This window comes from Paramacrobiotus metropolitanus, unplaced genomic scaffold (assembly GCF_019649055.1).
Source record: "Paramacrobiotus metropolitanus isolate TYO unplaced genomic scaffold, Prichtersi_v1.0 Parri_scaffold0000113, whole genome shotgun sequence".
Classification (NCBI taxonomy): Eukaryota; Metazoa; Tardigrada; class Eutardigrada; order Parachela; family Macrobiotidae; genus Paramacrobiotus; species Paramacrobiotus metropolitanus.
In genome coordinates this window covers 209612-230037 of record NW_026570333.1, presented here as the reverse complement: position 1 = coordinate 230037, position 20426 = coordinate 209612, and the positions used below count along the sequence as shown (strand labels likewise).

The 20426-nt window shown below is 43.5% G+C and overlaps 3 protein-coding genes and 1 non-coding gene across 6 annotated transcripts; 1 reads left to right on the top strand and 3 right to left on the bottom strand.

Moving 5' to 3' along the window:
* The first annotated feature begins 11087 nt into the window (after window positions 1–11087).
* LOC129598046 (uncharacterized) lies at window positions 11088–15631 on the top strand. Of its 3 annotated transcripts, none has more exons than XR_008691643.1 (3): window positions 11088–11386; window positions 11550–11735; window positions 11820–15631. XR_008691643.1 is itself a non-coding variant. In XM_055495789.1 (3 exons), the coding sequence occupies exons 2-3, from the start codon at window positions 13409–13411 to the stop codon at window positions 15043–15045; spliced, it is 678 nt and encodes a 225-aa protein (XP_055351764.1). In that variant the 5' UTR covers window positions 11088–11735; window positions 11820–13408; the 3' UTR covers window positions 15046–15631. The 3 variants fall into 3 exon arrangements, 1 of the variants encoding a protein (XP_055351764.1); XR_008691642.1 differs by having other exon boundaries at window positions 11088–11735; window positions 11820–12014; window positions 12150–15631; XM_055495789.1 differs by having other exon boundaries at window positions 11088–11735; window positions 11820–13454; window positions 14414–15631.
* Window positions 15632–16285: 654 nt separating this feature from the next.
* Window positions 16286–16369, bottom strand: Trnal-cag (transfer RNA leucine (anticodon CAG)). The gene has a single exon. It is a non-coding gene; the product is annotated as a tRNA-Leu (tRNA).
* Window positions 16370–16838: 469 nt separating this feature from the next.
* LOC129598036 (zinc finger protein 830-like) lies at window positions 16839–18799 on the bottom strand. The gene is made up of 5 exons (XM_055495779.1): window positions 18441–18799; window positions 18261–18360; window positions 18035–18198; window positions 17746–17801; window positions 16839–17438 (listed from the first exon to the last, which is right to left on the bottom strand). The coding sequence occupies exons 1-5, from the start codon at window positions 18527–18529 to the stop codon at window positions 16993–16995; spliced, it is 855 nt and encodes a 284-aa protein (XP_055351754.1). The 5' UTR covers window positions 18530–18799; the 3' UTR covers window positions 16839–16992.
* Window positions 18800–18916: 117 nt separating this feature from the next.
* On the bottom strand, window positions 18917–20157 carry LOC129598037 (acyl carrier protein, mitochondrial-like). Its single transcript, XM_055495780.1, has 2 exons — window positions 19920–20157; window positions 18917–19843 (listed from the first exon to the last, which is right to left on the bottom strand). Exon 2 carries the CDS (start codon window positions 19689–19691, stop codon window positions 19284–19286), a length of 408 nt encoding a protein of 135 aa, XP_055351755.1. The 5' UTR covers window positions 19692–19843; window positions 19920–20157; the 3' UTR covers window positions 18917–19283.
* Window positions 20158–20426: the final 269 nt, after the last annotated feature.

Genomic DNA, 20426 nt, shown 5'->3' with positions numbered 1-20426 from the left:
GGGACATTATTGCCGGAATGAAATTACTGGTGTCCGGCATGGGGACATTATTGCCGGAATGAAATTACTGGTGTCCGGCATGGGGACATTATTGCCGGAATGAAATTACTGGTGTCCGGCATGGGGACATTATTGCCGGAATGAAATTACTGGTGTCCGGCATGGGGACATTATTGCCGGAATGAAATTACTGGTGTCCGGCATGGGGACATTATTGCCGGAATGAAATTACTGGTGTCCGGCATGGGGACATTATTGCCGGAATGAAATTACTGGTGTCCGGCATGGGGACATTATTGCCGGAATGAAATTACTGGTGTCCGGCATGGGGACATTATTGCCGGAATGAAATTACTGGTGTCCGGCATGGGGACATTATTGCCGGAATGAAATTACTGGTGTCCGCCATGGGGACATTATTGCCGGAATGAAATTACTGGTGTCCGCCATGGGGACATTATTGCCGGAATGAAATTACTGGTGTCCGGCCATGGGGGACATTATTGCCGGAATGAAATTACTGGTGTCCGGCATGGGGACATTATTGCCGGAATGAAATTACTGGTGTCCGGCATGGGGACATTATTGCCGGAATGAAATTACTGGTGTCCGGCATGGGGACATTATTGCCGGAATGAAATTACTGGTGTCCGGCATGGGGACATTATTGCCGGAATGAAATTACTGGTGTCCGGCATGGGGACATTATTGCCGGAATGAAATTACTGGTGTCCGGCATGGGGACATTATTGCCGGAATGAAATTACTGGTGTCCGGCATGGGGACATTATTGCCGGAATGAAATTACTGGTGTCCGGCATGGGGACATTATTGCCGGAATGAAATTACTGGTGTCCGGCATGGGGACATTATTGCCGGAATGAAATTACTGGTGTCCGGCATGGGGACATTATTGCCGGAATGAAATTACTGGTGTCCGCCATGGGGGACATTATTGCCGGAATGAAATTACTGGTGTCCGGCATGGGGACATTATTGCCGGAATGAAATTACTGGTGTCCGGCATGGGGACATTATTGCCGGAATGAAATTACTGGTGTCCGGCATGGGGACATTATTGCCGGAATGAAATTACTGGTGTCCGGCATGGGGACATTATTGCCGGAATGAAATTATTGGTGTCCGCCATGGGGGACATTATTGCCGGAATGAAATTACTGGTGTCCGGCATGGGGACATTATTGCCGGAATGAAATTACTGGTGTCCGGCATGGGGACATTATTGCCGGAATGAAATTACTGGTGTCCGCCATGGGGGACATTATTGCCGGAATGAAATTACTGGTGTCCGGCATGGGGGACATTATTGCCGGAATGAAATTACTGGTGTCCGGCATGGGGACATTATTGCCGGAATGAAATTACTGGTGTCCGGCATGGGGACATTATTGCCGGAATGAAATTACTGGTGTCCGGCATGGGGACATTATTGCCGGAATGAAATTACTGGTGTCCGGCATGGGGACATTATTGCCGGAATGCATTACTGGTGTCCGCTATGGGGGACATTATTGCCGGAATTAAATTACTGGTGTCCGGCATGGGGGACATTATTGCCGGAATGAAATTACTGGTGTCCGGCATGAGGGCCTTATTGGCAAAGTTTGACGTGAGGTGGCTGGAATGAGATTTTCTCATTCGTTAATAAGTAGAAATGGGAGAGTAAAATTTTACCTCTTGCCTACTAGATCATATTTGAGGTAACGGCACTGCTCTAATTTATGAATCTTCAACTTTCGAACCTAAGGTTTGTGTGAAGCACCCTAGACTCCGTTGTCACTGCGAGCACTGATCGGTCACGTCAAGCACTACCGGCTGGAATGCCTGATGTACTTAAATCGACGCCCGAAAAAATTATTATACTGCTGCATTATCTAGATAAACATGAATTGTAAGTTGAAAACGGTGAATCCGTTTGATATTGTACTAATTTAATGGGCTCCCGGACTTTTTAAATTAGTACAATATGCAGCCAGGTTGGTGCCGTTTTTACAATAAATTACTGTAGGCCAGTCGTCAACAAATAAATAATTATTTAACTTTTACTTGTTTGTCCTACAGAATATGTGTCCAGCACCTATTGCACTTAAAGATTTGATGCTGAGACCACGTTTCAAATTGCAGTGAGATCACAATCAGAGCAAACCCTTTAAAAATGCAACCGGACCCATCTACCGTAAAATCCTTCCTTCCACTTAAAATTTAACAAAAATTCCGTTGTCACTCTAGCCCAAAAGTGATAAGACTGTCCCAACTAGGCGTGCAACGTAATACACCTGAGAACAAACCATGCCCCCAACTCTTGTGTGACCTTTACAATTTGAATTTGGCACTGTCGAATAATTTTACGGTGACCTCACTTGCACGCCCGCCAAGCAGCGACGAAACATTAGAAATTTTCGTTTGTGACAAAAACTTGTTCAAAGTTTACCAGATGCCAACTCTAGCTTGTTTATTTACAGAATTAACCCCAGATGTTATGCTCCAACAAAATTTAAAAGCAAGCATAACTTTTTTGGCCATAGCTTTGTAAGGCTTCTTTTCTTTAGTCTGGCACCTCCATCTTCCCGCCTATGCAATAGACATCCCTGTTGACATTAAAGTTGGTCAAAGCATTCAGTGCTTCATTCAAGAAAATATCAACTGACGGTTACTTTGAATTGTGCGCTAGGCAAAGACGTAATAATATTTTAGCGGGCACTTTGTAACATACAAGTCTATGGGAGAGAGAATTTGTTTTGAAGGCGCCTTAAGTTTTTGGCCACTCAACAGTTTCCAGAAAAAATCCCTTAAAGATATCGGTTGCTGAATATTTTGGAAGGGCGGTAATAAGCGATAAAAAAGTTACCACCGACCCCAACCCTTGATCACCTCTCGGCTTATTACCGATATATTGAATAATGCCGGTTTTTTATGCTGGCTTATCGGGCCCATTCCCCATTAAAATTTTCCGTAACCATTAATATATGTAAAACAAAAATACAAATGGCGGGAAACAATATTTTGTAAGTTAATTAACACAATTGCCGGGCTGCATCTATATTAAGTTCACTGTTTTCAGATTACGATACAAGTGTCCTTAGAAATTTGGCTTTCTTTGTCTTAATTCAGATATGGCGTAAAAACACGCCAAAATGGCGGGCCTTATTTTGGATTGTTTTCTGGAAAACCGTAAGCAGCTCAAACTCACTGGATGGATTCCTATATACGGTACTGTACAATTTTTTTAGCTGCTGAAACCAGTGTAATGTTTCCTTAAAAAATGAAGCTGAGTTCGTATGCGTTTGCGCCAAGTAGATTTGAGGGACGGTGATTTTTGCCGGCTCAAAAACCTTGGAATCCTGTAGCGTAGTTAAGTAAAATGTTCAATTACAGGGTGCCGCGCCAAGTTCGAACAGTTTCTCTTAAAAATAACTGTAGGTCACACACCAAAAAATTACTACTTATTCAATTTTTTTATTGTTACCGTACGTGTTAGGCATCTTTTTCACTATGGGTCGTTAGGCTGAGGGCGTGGCTTGCAATACAGCGAGATTTAAATCGAAGCAGACCTGAATAAAATGGTTCGACCCAAGGATCATCCTAGTCTCCCTCCCACTTGAAATTTGTTAAGAATTTCCACTGATGCTATAGTCTGAAAAAGTTTATTCTGGGCTGTTTGCCATTCATAGCCCTTTCTCAATTCGCCTGATTCCATTCTGTTTCAATGATGGCGACGTGACCTTTGCAGTATTACTGGAGGCACCGTCAGAATGGTGGACGGTGCCCTTTGAGAGCTTGCACAAGAATCGCGGAAGGTGGATGTGTCTAGTATGTGAAAATAACTTGTTGGCTAAGCACCGAGCAACACTTTAAGCTCTTGTGTTTGCCCAAAAGGCCCGCGACATCCCGCTGCAACACATTTTCGCACCAGCAAAAAATTTATTTGCCAACTGCTTTATCGGTTTTTTTTCGGTTCTTCTGCCAGCTGTATTTTGTCGCATGCTTGGTAGATAACAGATAGACTACAAAAATCCTTTAATGCATGTTTTATTCTTCGAAAACATCATCTCGAAATTCTGTATCTCTAAGCGCTTGGCAACCACATTCTTTCAGGCGCTCTGCTTAACACTCGCACAATTTCTACTGCCGCTCAGGCGCAATAAATGCTTAAAAAACCGAAAACAAATTCTGTAGTTGTGCCACGCTCTCTAGCCTTACATGTATTCCTAGAGAATTTGATAAGCTATCAAACTAGATCAAATTTTAGGAAAGCAGACCAACTGTTGTAATTTTGGCCAACAAAACGGGAACACTCCGAACCGGAGGTGACACGTTTTCCTTATTTACGCTCGACCAGATTTTTGTTTTCAAATCGGACAACGTACGTTGCTAGATCCTGTCATGCAGCATATTTTAATACCATTTGACATTTAGGAAAATTGTTTTGTTGATACGGGAAGAAAAGTTTGTGACACAGGAGACTATAAAATCGCTCTGTCCGCGATTCTACCGTCTCCTCGGACTGGCTTTGTAGCAGACTGCGCTAATTTAATCTCACCAATATTTTATTTGCTGATTATTTAGGTGGTTGAGGCATGATTGTTATTCGATAGTTTTCTTTGCTTTTCATTATTGATAATATGTTTTCCTCCAAAATAATCTAAAATGTAAAATAATATCATTTGCTAATTAGAGCCGTGTGAACACCGCGTCTGAGGTCGACCTCAGCAGCAACCGTGTAAAAACAGCCTCAGAGTCAGAGCAAGTTGAATTGCTGGTTTATACAGAAACCGAAGAGCTCACTGATGAAACGTCCGAATATGTTTATCGATCCCGTACGTCAGAAGATAAGCAGTTCGTTACATTGTTGTGATTGTTATTATCTGGAAATAGCGCAATGGAGACCAGTTCCTCAGAGTAAATGGGAGCCTCGGCTTCCTAGATGAGTCCATCTCGCAAAACTAAGAACCGAATTTGCCATAGTGACGGCTCAAATAAACACGGCTAACTACCCAGGAGTCGACTCCATTTGAAAAGTAGACTTAACATCGTCACATCGACCATCTTTTCTCGTAGATTCTGCAGATGTGCGCTGCTGGCTGTGTTTTTGAGCTACGGTAGATATCGCAAACTTTGAAGAACGAGTTAAAATAAATTATTCAGAAAACGATATTTTTCGCAGGCACAAGGCCCATGACAAGGGTATTACTGAGCGTCCCAGTCTTGCTCTGCAAATCAATACTCTATAATACCGACGATAAGATTAAAAAACTTACAAAACTACAATGGGTCGACCCAGATTTTCTAATATCGGAACTTAAACTGCACTCTGCGAAGCACAAAAGTAAATGAATTATAAAAAAATCAGGAAATGATAAAAAAAATCAGATCAGGCAAACTGTAACTGGAATGTTAAATTTGGCGCAAGTGTGTAAAAGCCTCGTAACACAGCCGGAAATGGGCGTGTTGCACGATCGTGATTGGAGCTGCCTAATGGCGCACAGGAAAAGCCGACGTAAATCGAACGTGAAATTGTGCGAGTGTTAACATACAAACCTATGCGAGAATAAGGGAGATACAACTTCTTTTAGGTCACCGCGAGCACCAATCACGAGAAAGCTTTTTCTCACCCATACCACATACCTTTAGGGCCACTCAACAGTTTATAAAAAAGTCAGTGAAAAAATATCACTTGGGGAATTTTCCAGAAGGTCAGTTATAAGCCCTCTGGAGGTAACCACTACCGCATGTTTTAATTGTTTTAACTTGTTTTAACCGGTTGGCTGCTTGCTACCCCATCTAGCATTCCAAGATTTAGCATATTCAGATCCGCAATAAAAAGTTGCACTAGATAAGTGCAAAATAAAAAGTAAAAACAAGTGCAGAAATATTTTTAAATTTAATTTGCGCAACTGTCCGAACTTGGCGCGGCACCCCTGTATTTTCAGATCTCTTTTATCCACAGAATAAAGTGCTGAGATCCATATGGTGTATGCGCCGCTTTTTAAAAGACGTGCCGGGGTTCTAATCGTTATTGATTTTGAATATTTAGTTACAATTTTGTGTAGCCCGACAGGCTGTAGCAACAAACTGCAGATTCTAACCATAGCCAAAACACTGCCTTTGTAGCAAAGGCAATGTTTGTTTATAAAACAATGGTGAGAAATTTACGTGATATTAACGCGATATCAACTACAGCCCTGCTCAGCCAAGTTGGGGTTGTTTTCTCAAAAAATTACCACAAGCCAGCCGTCAACAAATAAATAATTATTCATTTTTTACATAGTTGCCCGATGTCTCCAGCATCTTTTACACTAAAATTTTCTACACTGAGGGCGTGTTTCGAGTTCCAGTGAGGTCAAAACCAGAGCTGGCATGCATCAAAATACTGCTCAACCCGGGGACAGTGCAAGGCTTCCTCCCATGCGAAATTTTTTTAACCATTTATTTTAGGCTGTGGTCTAATGGTGATAAGTCTGGATTGTTTGTCATCCTAACCTCTTGTGAATCATGCCTAACATGCATGAATTTCAATCAAGCCAGCGTGACCTTTTCAGTTGGACTGAGAGCACTGTCAAAGTGGAAGGTGGCCTGCTCTTCGAGCTCACAGTACAGTCGCGGAAGGCCGCAGGCAATCGTTCTTGATAAGATTTTTTTACCACTACTGATCGTTAGTTTCAAATGTTTCGTTCATAAAAAAACCTGAAACAGTTAAATGCAACAAAATTAAACGGCACGCATAATCTTTTTTTGCGATCTGCTTTGGTGGAGTTATTTGCAGTCGTCCCGGCACTTCCGTTTCCCCACCGGTGCGCTGGATATTTATCGGTAAATCAAAACTGACTAACAACACTCATGTCTTGTCTGTAAAACATATCAGTCCATGGGCACCTACATCCGTCAGCTAGGCAACCATATTCTACTACTATATTCTATTCTATTCTAATGTCCCCCATGCCGGACAACCAATAATTTCATTCCGGCAATAATGTCCCCATGCCGACACCAATAATTTCATTCCGGCAATACTGTCCCCCATGCCGGACACCAACAATTTCATTCCGGCAATAATGTCCCCCATGCCGGACACCAACAATTTCATTCCGGCAATAATGTCCCTCATGCCGGACACCAACAATTTCATTCCGGCAATAATGTCCCCCATGCCGGACACCAATAATTTCATTCCGGCAATAATGTCCCCATGCCGGACACCAACAATTTCATTCCGGCAATATGTCCCCATGCCGGACACCAATAATTTCATTCCGGCAATAATGTCCCCTATGCCGGACACCAATAATTTCATTCCGGCAATAATGTCCCCATGCCGGACACCAATAATTTCATTCCGGCAATAATGTCCCCATGCCGGACACCAACAATTTCATTCCGGCAATAATGTCCCATGCCGACACCAGTAATTTCATTCCGGCAATAATGTCCCCATGCCGGACACCAATAATTTCATTCCGGCAATAATGTCCCCATGCCGGACACCAACAATTTCATTCCGGCAATGTCCCCATGCCGGACACCAACAATTTCATTCCGCACTAATGTCCCCATGCCGGACACCAGTAATTTCATTCCGGCAATAATGTCCCCATGCCGGACACCAGTAATTTCATTCCGGCAATAATGTCCCCAATGCCGGACACCAGTAATTTCATTCCGGCAATAATGTCCCCATGCCGGACACCAATAATTTCATTCCGGCAATAATGTCCCCATGCCGGACACCAACAATTTCATTCCGGCAATAATGTCCCCATGCGGACACCAACAATTTCATTCCGGCAATAATGTCTCCATGCCGGACACCAGTAATTTCATTCCGGCAATAATGTCCCCATGCCGGACACCAGTAATTTCATTCCGGCAATAACTTCCCCATGCCGGACACCAGTAATTTCATTCCGGCAATATTCCCATGCCGGACACCAATAATTTCATTCCGGCAGTAATGTCCCCATGCCGGACACCAATAATTTCATTCCGGCAGTAATGTCCCCATGCCGGACACCAATAATTTCATTCCGGCAGTAATGTCCCCATGCCGGACACCAACAATTTCATTCCGGCAATAATGTTCCATGCCGGACACCAACAATTTCATTCCGGCAATAATGTCCCATGCCGGACACCAGTAATTTCATTCCGGCAATAATTTCCCCATGCCGGACACCAGTAATTTCATTCGGCAATAATGTCCCCATGCCGGACACCAATAATTTCATTCCGGCAATAATGTCCCCATGCCGGACACCAAATTTCATTCCGGCAATAATGTCCCCATGCCGGACACCAACAATTTCATTCCGCAATAATGTCCCCATGCCGGACACCAGTAATTTCATTCCGGCAATAATTTCCCCATGCCGGACACCAGTAATTCCGGCAATAATGTCCCCATGCCGGACACCAGTAATTTCATTCCGGCAATAATGTCCCCATGCCGGACACAATAATTTCATTCCGGCAAAATGTCCCCATGCCGGACACCAACAATTTCATTCCGGCAATAATGTCCCCATGCCGGACACCAACAATTTCATTCCGGCAATAATGTCCCCATGCCGGACACCAGCAATTTCATTCCGACAATAATGTCCCCATGCCGGACACCAGTAATTTGATTCCGGCAATAATGTCCCCATGGCGGACACAATAATTTCTTTCCGGCAATAATGTCTCCCATGCCGGACACCAGTAATTTCATTCCGGCAATATTTCCCATGCCGGACACCAGTAATTTCATTCGGCAGTCCCCATGCCGGACACCAATAATTTTGTTCGGGCAATGATGTCCCCCATGCCGGAGATCTGGAAGTTTGTTATGGCAGTAATATCCCTACGGTAACCAGTGTCCCTCAGTTGTTTTAGACAGGTAACGCTGTGGTAACGCTGGTGGCAGCTTTTCAAAGGTCACCGATTGACCTGAAAATCAGCTTTCCGTTGTAGGTCCCCATGTACATTCTGTGCCAAGGGTTACGGTTTTGGAGATGGTGGCAGGGGGGACACGGCAAAAATGTCCGGGGGGACAGGGGGGACATTTTTGCCGGTCACAGTTGTGATCGCTGTTAGCGGATGCCACCCAGATCATCTACCAGGACACCGTCGTCGTCTGCATCGCTGACGGCACGTGGTGGCTGGGATACATTCAGGATATGGACGGCGACAACGCTCTCATTCACTTTGACAGTATAAAGGCCACGACGCGGTGGATACACAAGGAAAACATCTGGCCACTGCCGTCCTTCTGGGATGATCGGACACACAACTACCCAGGCTGCCGCAATGTTCTAGTGTACGCTGCAATGCGGGATGAAGACCACGGGCCGTGGCGCTTCCGACCCGCCGTCCTGTGGGGCGGCCTTTTCGGTTGCCAAACTTGTGAGATGTTTTACATCAAACCTTTTTTTCCCCTCCAATCCAGTGCGTCCAGCACGAACGCCCCGCCTGAACTGGTGGAGGGTGGCCAAATTGCCGGTCGGTTGCCGCCCAGTGGCCCGCCGTTGCTGAAGCGCCGCAGAGGCTTGCTCTACACTAAACACTTCGTTCCCTTCGCCAGGGCGCAGAATCTTCTAACCGATGCCTCTGACAAGTTCCGCATTATCAGGCACCTTCGCGAGGCTTTTCAGCGCTGACCGGATTTGTTCGATCTGCACGACTGCCATCGCTTTCATCTGCGCATCGAACGGGATGGCTGCATGTTCATTACCACCAATGTTAACACCATCGCGGAGACGGTGCAGGAGACGGCGACACTGTTATCGCAAGTGCTGGACACACATCTGGCCAGCCGGATGAATCTCCCGGCCATCGGGGTTGGACGATTTCGTGCCAGCGAAAACATACCCTGGGACGCCGGTTAGTTAATAATCCCACGTTTCCGTGTTTTTTTATAAAAGTACAGTAATATGTGAGTTTGCCCTTGGCACTTGAAGGTATGTACGCAACTCGTAAGTATAAAGGTCTAAATTAATAGCGTGGCAAATATACTCGTACTGTATCCCCGAAAATCATCTGTGCCTGCACAGCTACGGACTTCGCATAGTGGTATAGTCGGTATTTGCTCGTGACAGAACATGAATTATTAATCTCGCGCAGATGGACTCTGCATTTTCCCTGCTTCAGGCCGCTTGAAAACACATGCACCGGCAACATTTTCAGGACAAAGAAAAGTTAGAAAACTACTGGAGTTCGGTACCGTTCAATCACTTCGATGTACCGTTGTGCAACACACCGTTGTGCATACACCAAAATTACCTTGTGGGTATGAACTCGCAGTTGTCGTTTTTACTTTTCAAGACACTTTCTTAACATCTATTAATTTACCTTTGCCCTACTGAAGCACTTGGTACGATGCCGCTCGTGTCCTCGTTAATTGACCACTTGTATTGTGGATCAGCAACCGCCCTGTTCAGGCTGCAGCTAACCAAACACCAGACACCTCCTCTCATCGGAAGTGTTACAAGACTGCTAGTCTGATATCGTGTGCTGTATCGAATTATCGTACCGGAGTAAACAAAAAGGTGGTTTGGCATCGTAAATTATTAATAGCTACTGTACGGGTATGCATTCCTTACGGGTTTTATGTTATACAGCTGCAGAGGCAAGAGAAGATGGTCGATACATGTATTATAGTATAAGTAAAATCTTATTAACAGTGAATGTATGTACATACGGCTGACAGACTGTTTCATTACAAAATCGCTAGAAAGTCAACAAAATTTAATATCTAAGTTGAGTTGCGCGTATTGAGCTCCCGTAGCGGTAAAAACGCATTTTGTTAGCGGTCCTTACTCCTTATTATCAAACTCATGACAGTTTAGACTTTGGAGTCACCACTGAGCTGCCTCATTATACAGTTTATACTGTACTCTTTACGTACAGAGATACCGGTTTATTTCTATAACTAGCTAAGTTAGGAATGCTACGTTAGCTACATTCTACGAGTGATAATCACTTTAACCGGCTTATTATGATATCACGTGCTATTTTGATAACGCATCATTCTGTATTTAATACGCTGGTTTCTGCAGTTCCAAGCAACTGTAGCCCACACCGTGTGGGCCACACAGTATGGATTCCTTACAGTCACCGTAAAAAGAGCCTGTGCATTTCAGCATTTTCAATATCTGGCAAAAACAGCTCACCGACTAATGCAAATTATTTCAAACGGATTGATGAATCAATTGTTTTATGAAGTTTTACAATATGGGGAATAAAGCTTCCAGCCATGTCGTCGGAGTCGAAGAATTCGGCCATCCTATACAATACCACTATTCACATGAAGATTTTATTGGACGCGAAACTATTGGCGTTGTTTACAGAGCCGAAGTTACAAAACGTAGTGGTTACAGCTTAGGACAAAATGGTCGCATACCCAACATCTCCACATTCAGCACGCATGCAGCGCAGTACACTGTACGAGTGAGTTCAAAATATCCGTTTCGTACAAGTGCACTGCACCGCTTGCGTACAGAATGCTGGGTATGGGGCTATGCGACCATTTAGTCCTACATTGTACATTGGATCAGATGTGATAGCTGTCAAAGTGATACGTTTATCCGACGATTCAGACCACGAAAAGTGGACTGAAGCTGTAGCAGGACTGCGGATGCTCACAAGACTGGTGCACAAGCATATTGTGCTTCACCACAAGATTTCCGTCATTAAAGCGCCCCACGGAATAACAGTGGAGCTGGCAATGGATTACCACAAAGGTTAAAGAAGAGCAACAAGGCTGTCGTGCAATTAATAAATGCAAGCTTGTTGTGTACCGTATGATCCGTATCTGTATGTTGTAGGCGATCTTGCATCATTTTTACGAGAAGCCTGGACAAACAACTCCTTAATCAGTTATGAAAAAGTCATCCGATTCGCAGAGCACATAACCCGAGGACTAGAATACTTACATCGGGAAAACATTATACATGGCGACTTAAAACCGGCAACCATTCTTGTAAACAGCTTGCAAAACTGCCAGGAAGAGCTTGTGATCGGTAAGCTGGACGACGTCGTCCGTACGAAAGGGAGCGAGACTTGTTCTGCAGACATTTCTCATTTGTGCGGTACCCTACGTTACATGGCGCCCGAAATGTTAAGAAAATTTACACAGTTGAAAACAAATATTCCAGGACGAAAAATTGACATTTGGAGTTTGGGCTGCATTATACTAGAAATGGCTGAATGTTGGCAGCGCGTTACCACGAAGCGATTGATATACAAAGGAGAAATCAAACACGCTGGAAGTTATATCTCTAATGGCACGTAGGCAGAGTTAATCATTGATGGCTATGTTCCATTCATCAGCAGCGACATACCAAAGGATTTGGCGGCATGCATTCGGCGTTGCTTGCAGTGGGACGCCAGCAAGCGGTTATCTGCCTCTTCTCTCTTAAACGAAATCGCTGACCTTTCTGTTAAAAGACTGCAGACGCATTGTTACGACGAACAGCTTGAAAATAGTCCAACTGCCACGGACAGTAAAACGCCAAATAGCAGCTCACAAACGCCTGCTAGCGACGCCCCAGAAAGAACCGAAATTATTCGCTTTGGCCGCACTGTGCTAGAGTATGATAAAAAAGCCGACTGGATTGGGCACGGCGGGTGTGCCACAGTTTTCAAAGCAGTTGTTAAGGTTTCTGGTGACTATCGAGGACCCGATGTCGTCGCGATCAAGCAGATTTACGATGTAACCAGTTTATCACCACGTGACTCTCACGCATTAGCAACAGGAGATTCCAAGTGGGGACGTGTGTTGAAACTGCGACACGAAAATGTTGTTCGCTATCCAGTGTTGCTTTACTGTCAGTTTTGGAACTTTACTTACTGTTTACTGTCGCAAACTTTTGTTTTACTTTACTGTTACTGTTTTTCTGCCCAAACCTTTACTGTTTATTTACTGTTTACTGTTCGCCTCAAAATTTACTTTACTAAGTAAACCAGTATTACTCAGTAATACTTTTTGCCAGCCAAAAATTTCAATCAAGAAAATTGTTATACCACGGAAAGTTACACGGTGTACGGCATGAGTTCACACTGCGCAGTGCAACAACTGCAGGTCGGCCTTGCTCATTTGGATTTTGGCGATAAATTTCGCCACAAGCAGACAAATTTCGCGCGAAGCGCGAAGGTAACAAGCAGTTTTCGGTTGAAATCTCTGAAAATTCCAGTAAAAATCGTAGTAACAAAACTAAAAATTTTCCTTTACTGTTTACTTACTGTTTACTGTCAGCCCAAAATCTTTACTTACTTTTACTGTTACTATTCTCAAAAAACGTTACTGTTTATTTACTGTTTAATATTAGGCTACGGTTTACTGTTTACTGCCAGTTTACTTACTGTTTACTAAGTAAAGCAACATTGTCGCTATCACGATGTCGTCAGCGAGCCGATGCCATATGGAAGTTTCGTTCAAATCATGATGGATTACGCTCCAGGTTCGGAATGGTGTCGTGCATTTACTTGATAAAAGCAATTTTTTCGAAGAGAAGGCCAGCCGGCCAGATGATCCGATAGCGGACCCAAATGGTAACACAAAGTGATATCCGTGCATGTCCGCTCTGTTATCACTGGTTGTAGCCCGCTCTGCAGCCTTCTATTACATCTGTGGCACGATAGTACACGTTAACTTTTTCCGGGCATGTGTTTTGCTTGTATCCACAGTATCCCACCATATCCGACAGCATCCGCTACGTATCTTTCATGTATGTATCCTCCAAATTTTCTACTTTTGTTTGACCACTAACGTAACGTATCTCATCGTATCTCTACACTTACCTAATTCTTTATGTATCCCGAAGATTATGTTTTAATAACCTAAAAGAACTACCTAGATACTAGAAAGATACTTAACGGATACAAGTACAGTAAGGATACGTAAAGATACGTTGGGATGCTGCAGTAGTGCAGGCAGGTACAGTCTGTATGTACTAACACCCCCAAAGTTGTATTCAGCAGGATACATATCGAATACGGTAGAGATACTGTGTCTTTCGAAGGTGATACGCATCCGAACATCACTTACTATTCTGCAAGTCTGGCGAATATTGTTAATGAGGTCATTCTTTTTAACCAGCGCGTCCCACGATATTCTCGCAGTATCCTTCGTGAATCCTCCATATCCCGTCATTTACTTTGGTTTTCTTAAGTTTTTTTTGGGATACGTAAATGATACGGTTGGGATACGGCAATGAACATAATATAACAACAAGTAAAATAGATACGTTGGGATGCTGTGAGGATTCATGCGAGGGAAAAAAACTGTAAAAAAGTACGCCCAGAGAAGTTTTCGTGTACAAAGTTGTCTATACCTGTACTTCGGTTTTTCGGTCACCCTAAGTTAAGACGGCGGAATTTTGAGAAAACCGAATTTCATTTTGGTTCTGCGAATTAATAGATCGCGACTCGCGATCGCTGCTGAAAGATTTAAAGGGAAAAGGCGAGAAGCTCCAACTCAGCAGTGGGGCCGACTTCGGGAAGCAAATCACGAGGGGTCTGGTATTTCTCCATGCAAATGATATCACACACACCGATATGAAACCGGCTAACGTGCTCCTGCGAAAGACTAGCACAGAGGAGTACCATCTGTTCATTGGAGATCTGGACACCAGCGTCTTCATGGAGCACAGTTACACCACTAGCAAAGACCCCAACCGCTTATTATATACTGCACCGTACATGTCACCCGAAATGGCCGGGTATGTTCTCCAGACAGAAGCGACAGCCCGACCTGGTAGAAAAACGGATGTATGGAGCATGGGTTGTATCCTTATTGCCCTGGTCAACAGCCATTTGGGCACTACAGATCAATGGCTGGAAAAGGGCGATACGAAGGAAAGCTTTCAAATTACTGAGAAGGTATCCTCTATGACGGTTGTTTTCAAGGTGAAGGGCGGATTTAGACCGGTGATCGATCGGAGTACGCATCAAGGTATTCGGGAATTAATCGAGAACTGTTTGCGGGATGATGCTGAGCAAAGATTTTCCGCTGCATCCGTACTCGACACTCTGGAATATTTGGATTTGTAGCAGCCGGATCTGCCGACATGTGGCAATATTCTTTTAAAATTTTGCATGGTTAACGAAAGCGCTGGTGGGTGTACTTCCACCGTAAACATGTCTTCTGTGGTGGACAAACGATATAAGTTCCATACGCGGACATTTGGGTGCTGTGAACATACCCTTCACGATTAGGGTGCGATGAACACCCGACTGCTCTGCAGCTCGCAACGCTACTAACATCACGGTCGGAATTTTAAAAATAAATCCAAGTTTAAAACGCACAGCATCCAGTACGAGTACGACTGTACAAGTACTCCCACATATTTGTTTATTTCCACTATCTTGTTGTTCTAGATTTGTTGTAATGATGTTTGTTTTTCTTTTTTTACTAATTATTCTGATTTGCTACGTGTACTAAATCTACCTGTCCACAAATATCAGCTATCAGCTATGAATGTAGTCGCCAGAGCTTGTCATAATGATGCTATGGACGCAGCAGTCAAGCCATGTCAGGAAGGAATTTCTGTTCTGTGACTCAAAATTGGGAAGCACTATGATCTTATAAAATGTGGTTTGAAGATACGATAATTTTTTGTGGAATGTAATTTGTCGAAACCGAGAAAAATAAATACTTGGATATAACATTTTTGTCAAAATAAAATTTTGTGTAAAGTTAGTTCCCGGGTGTTCATCGCACCCTAATCGTGAAGGGTATGTTCACAGCACCCAAATGTCCTCGTATATATAGTTGATAGTTCTTCCTTTTACAGGGTACTGGACAATACAGGTCATAGTCAGAATACAGTACCAAGTACCAACTCATTAGCGTACGAAACTAAACGTCAATAAAATTCAGACTAATACGGCATGAATGCCACTTTTGACTTTAACGTGCCGCTGGAGCGGTAAATGTAACAACATTCGAAAATATACGTACAGGTTAAATAGTATTCTATAATTATGAATTTTTGATTTTTTCAGTAGTGGGAAGCACAGATACACTATTAATATTTTTACAGTTTAAAATTCAAGCATTAAAAATACAACCACAGTCTGTGTCTTCTGCTGGCAAAGTACACGTATTCAAAAGGCGAAGTACTTACACGTATTTGAAACAGTCGTTTAAAGGGCGTAGCTTCATTTGTACGTAATAACACTGGCCACTTTAAAACACGTCTTAAAACCAAACGACAATAGAGGTATTCACTTCCCAAAAACGAATACAGCCAGAACAGAAGTCTGGATGACATAAAAAAAGCAAAAAATCTGACGACGGTGGGATTTGAACCCACGCCTACCGAAGTAGATTGGTACCTGAAACCAACGCCTTAGACCGCTCGGCCACATCGCCTCTGATACTTTACCATGCTTTTCCTATCGCAGCAACTGATAAAATGGCACTGTTTTACCGCAACGCTGTGCGGCTGTTCAGTGCAGCTTGCCGCTTCTAAAGTACAACGAAGAATTTCGCTGCTAAATCTTTCGAAAATGTCCCGCGTATAAATGCCATGATAAATATACGAGACACGCATTTTCGATATTTCTTCAAGTTTTAAGACATCGAATGGGACCTTGCATTCAGTCGGCGTTCAGCATAACAAAATGAAGTAAAATAAATTACTTAAAAACAAAATGTGAAAAGCTCAAATTTACTCAATCCATTAATAATAAAATTAAAAAATATCTAAGAGTAATAATACTAGTATACGTATATGCATGAAAATAAATTAATAAAATCGTTAATATACATAAAATTAATAACAAAAATCGCATAAATTTTCTCTTTAATGTTTGCAAAATATTTTCCACAAATTCTGCGTTTTATTTTATTTTTGTTGCCATTCACGTAACTGACGATGCCAACAGGCGTCAAACCGCTGCGAATATCCCACAGTAAATTGACAAAATTAAACGCTACAAAATACATAGCCCCATCAACAAATCAACATGAATCCAGCGAAATTCCCATCGAAATCACCATAATTTGCGTTTCCGCCAGTCGAACGTATCCACATCGTCGCTGTCCTCCTCCCCACTGTCCTCCCGGACACTCTCCCCCTTTTTCTCCGGGACCGGCGCCGCGCCCTTGCCCTGTTCCCGTCTGATCTCCAGATCGTGGATCTTCTGCCAGCGCGTCATCTGCTCCTCGATCTCCTCCAGCTCGCGCTGCTTCCGCGCCGCTTCGTCCTCCTGCTCGACGGCCATGGCGGATTTGTGGCTCTCCTCGTGGATGGCCTTCTGGAATTTGGACCACTCCTCCTCCTCCTGCTTCTGCTTCTCGCGCTCTAATTTCTGCCGGATGTTCTTGGTGGGTTTGTCGAAGAAATCGTCGGGGACGGCGCTGGAGGTGTCCTCGACGACGGGGTCCGAGGGGGTCGGCGCCTCCGAGGGGGTGGGAATGGAAGGGGCGTCGAAAAAATCTACAAAATTGCCATTAATAATTTATTTAATTCTTTTTTTGAAAATACAGACGGATTTTTATGTACCAATGTTTTATAAAGGAACGAAAATGTTTTTTGTAATTTTCAAAAATACAAAATCATGTGGACCATAAAAGGGGTTAAAATAGAAAGAAAAATTGACAGGCAAATGATTAATAAATTATCAAGAGGAAAAACGCGTACAAGAATTCATCATAAATTCAACTCAAGGGAGAAAATTAATAATAATCAACTGGAAAACTTCATAAAAAATACTTCTATTTTTCGTAAATTTTCCGTCACACACCTGAAGGTAAACCGGCAGACTGGGCTTCATCCACCTCCATGGAATCCACCATTTCTCTGCAACATCATGAAAACAGTTGCTGCACAATAAATCCAATAAAACCATAAATCCAATCAAAAAATAAATCTATGATTTAAATAACAAATGCAATAAATCAAATATAAAAAAAATAATAACTTGCAATACAATAAATCAAAATAAACAAGAAAAAAATCCAAAAACTCCAAATATTTGTTCAATTTTACATTACTCTTACAACTTCTAAAGCCAGCAAAGCAGCAAACCGAACCTCGTCAATGTGGTGATTTTCGGTTTCTTGGGAGGCGGCTCGTCGCGCTGCTTCCGTTCCGACAGCGAAGAATCCGCACTGGCAGCCGGCGACGCTGATGACACAGGATCAGCGGGCTTGGCGCGGATTTTGGCTGCGTCTGGGTTTTTCGTGGCAGCAAAGGCCTAAGAAAATCAGCACACTGTAACGAAGCGTTATTTGTAAAGTTGTTGGTCATGGCACCTACCAGCTGATGCTGACGACCATTTTCATGAGCTTTCCACGAAGCTTCACTCTTCACGCTGGCTTTACACAGGATACAGTACAGCTGGCCGGAATTGTCGTATCTGCGTTAGAAAATCACATTGTATTCTCAACCTGAAGTTGCCAGTGTTGTTACGTTGTAGAATGACAAACTGGGACGTACTTGGCAAAGGGTGAATCGAGTTTCTTGGCGGACTTCTCCTTCATCAAACGGCGCAGGTCTTCTTTGGATAATCCCGATTTCTGCGCCATGAATGATAGCACAGACAAATCAGGATCGATCAGTATGAGTACGGGAAATTATTCACTAAAGTGACAAAGTCAAGAGTGAACTGTGAAATAATGAAGTTCAGAACATCTTCTAGTCAAATGACTCTATCCCGTCCCTTCTCAGCACAATCGAGGTGTCGCTTAAATATCACAGTTCCGTCGTCCCCAATAATTATAACCACGAAGCAGAAGAGTAAGGCATCCCAAAAGCCAATCCAGACAACCAAACATAAGGTTTCCGAAACGAAATTTACTTCTTTTTGACGGTTCAGAACTTCAGGTGGGCTCATTATTTTTTGTGGTGTGTATGCGGCAGCCGCCCATATCGAAGGTTACCTCTAGAAGACTGTAATATTAAAGTGATTTTTCATTTTTGTCGCAGATTGTACATTTTTACTGTTCGTATTTCCTACTCAATCACATCAGTCAATCTGCTAAATTTTTAAATCATAAATTTAGCATCGTGCCAAATAAAACTGCAACCTTTACAGGAAGGAAAATGTACCAAAATATTGTGAAAATAGCAACCGTGCCACCATTTTTTTCCATTAATTTAATAAAATAATAAAATTACAACTACAGATACATACGTCAGCGAGAATTCCAGTTGTGTTTTCGTCATTCTCCCTACCAATTTTCTCATAATTATAGTAATAGTACACATCCGTAATTCATATTTTAATGACCCAAATGTACAGCTGACAAACTGCGGAATAATATAACGAATAAAATGCATTCAATGCGCCGCTCCCTTCTTCCCGGATTTCTCCCAGGGATCCTCCGGAGCACACTCCTCCACCTTCGGCTTCGTCGGCCCGTCCTTATCCCAATTATGGATGTTCTCATAAATCTCGTACTTATCACACAGATAATTGACAATGGCCCGCGGAGTCAGGAGTTTCTGCGCATCGGAATCCGGGATCTCGAAGCTGTACTCATCCTCCACGGCCATGATGATCTCCACATGGTCCAGACTATCCAGTCCCAGATCCTTGTGGAAGTGCGAATCCAGTGTCAACTTGTTGGGGTCGATCTTGTCGAAGAGCCGCAGATTGAGCATAATGACGTCCATGAAGAAGGCGCGCGTGTATGTCGGGCGGGCCATGTGTCGCCGCGGCTGCCGCTGCAGGGCGGCGGCGGGCATAAGGAGGGGGGGGTGGGATGCGTGGGGGCCTGGTGCAGGGCGGGGAAACGGCGGGTGGAGTAGTTGCTGATGGGGAGGATAGAAGGGGGAACCGTGCGAGTGGCCGTGAGGAGTGGGAGACGGGAGAGGGCGCGCAGGACGCTGGAGGCCATCTGCAAAATCCATCATCCAGATGATCAGGGGTTTTTCGCAGTACCTGAGTACTGTGCAGACTGCAACGCTACTTACGGTGTTGAATATGTTGCAGGCAGAGTCTCAACCCAGGAATGCCTTATGTGATAATCCGTCAAAATAAATTTAGTCCAGAGTGTTTACGTCCAGAATAATCAGACTACTAAAGTTGCAAAACGAGGGAACGAAAATCAGAGACCAGATCCAGGTGAAAAAAATATTTTTTGAACCCGAGTCGACATGCAGCGGAAGACAGTCAGGACCGTGCCGTTCCAATTCCAGTTCCGTCTCGGTTCTGGAAATCACAACGTTGAAATGGAAACGGGGCTGTTATTGCCGCTGATATTCGTTTCTCCTTTTATCTTAATGAAAGCGAAATAGCTTACATGCAGTATTTTCGATGCTATATTTCACTGCTTTTTAGAAGCTATTTTTTTACTCAAACAAAATTACCCCGTGAATTTACCAGCGCGAAGGATGGACGAAACATGCTGACTTCCGGTGGAAATGCTCGTATTGCCATTTCCTGTGTTGTGAGGATGAGTCCATTTCAATAAATGGAAT

Bases quoted from the DNA above. Each gene is read 5' to 3' on its own strand.
- LOC129598046 (XM_055495789.1), top strand. From the start codon at position 13,409: ATGCCATATGGAAGTTTCGTTCAAATCATGATGGATTACGCTCCAG. The intron at 13,455-14,413 runs GTTCGGAATGGT...GCGAATTAATAG, and splicing joins CATGATGGATTACGCTCCAG to ATCGCGACTCGCGATCGCTG.
- LOC129598036 (XM_055495779.1), bottom strand. From the start codon at position 18,529: ATGGCGCAGAAATCGGGATTATCCAAAGAAGACCTGCGCCGTTTGATG. The intron at 17,802-18,034 runs GTTCGGTTTGCT...ATGATGTTGCAG, and splicing joins AAAATCACCACATTGACGAG to AGAAATGGTGGATTCCATGG. The intron at 17,439-17,745 runs GTGTGTGACGGA...GCAATTTTGTAG, and splicing joins GTCTGCCGGTTTACCTTCAG to ATTTTTTCGACGCCCCTTCC.
- LOC129598037 (XM_055495780.1), bottom strand. From the start codon at position 19,691: ATGCCCGCCGCCGCCCTGCAGCGGCAGCCGCGGCGACACATGGCCCGC.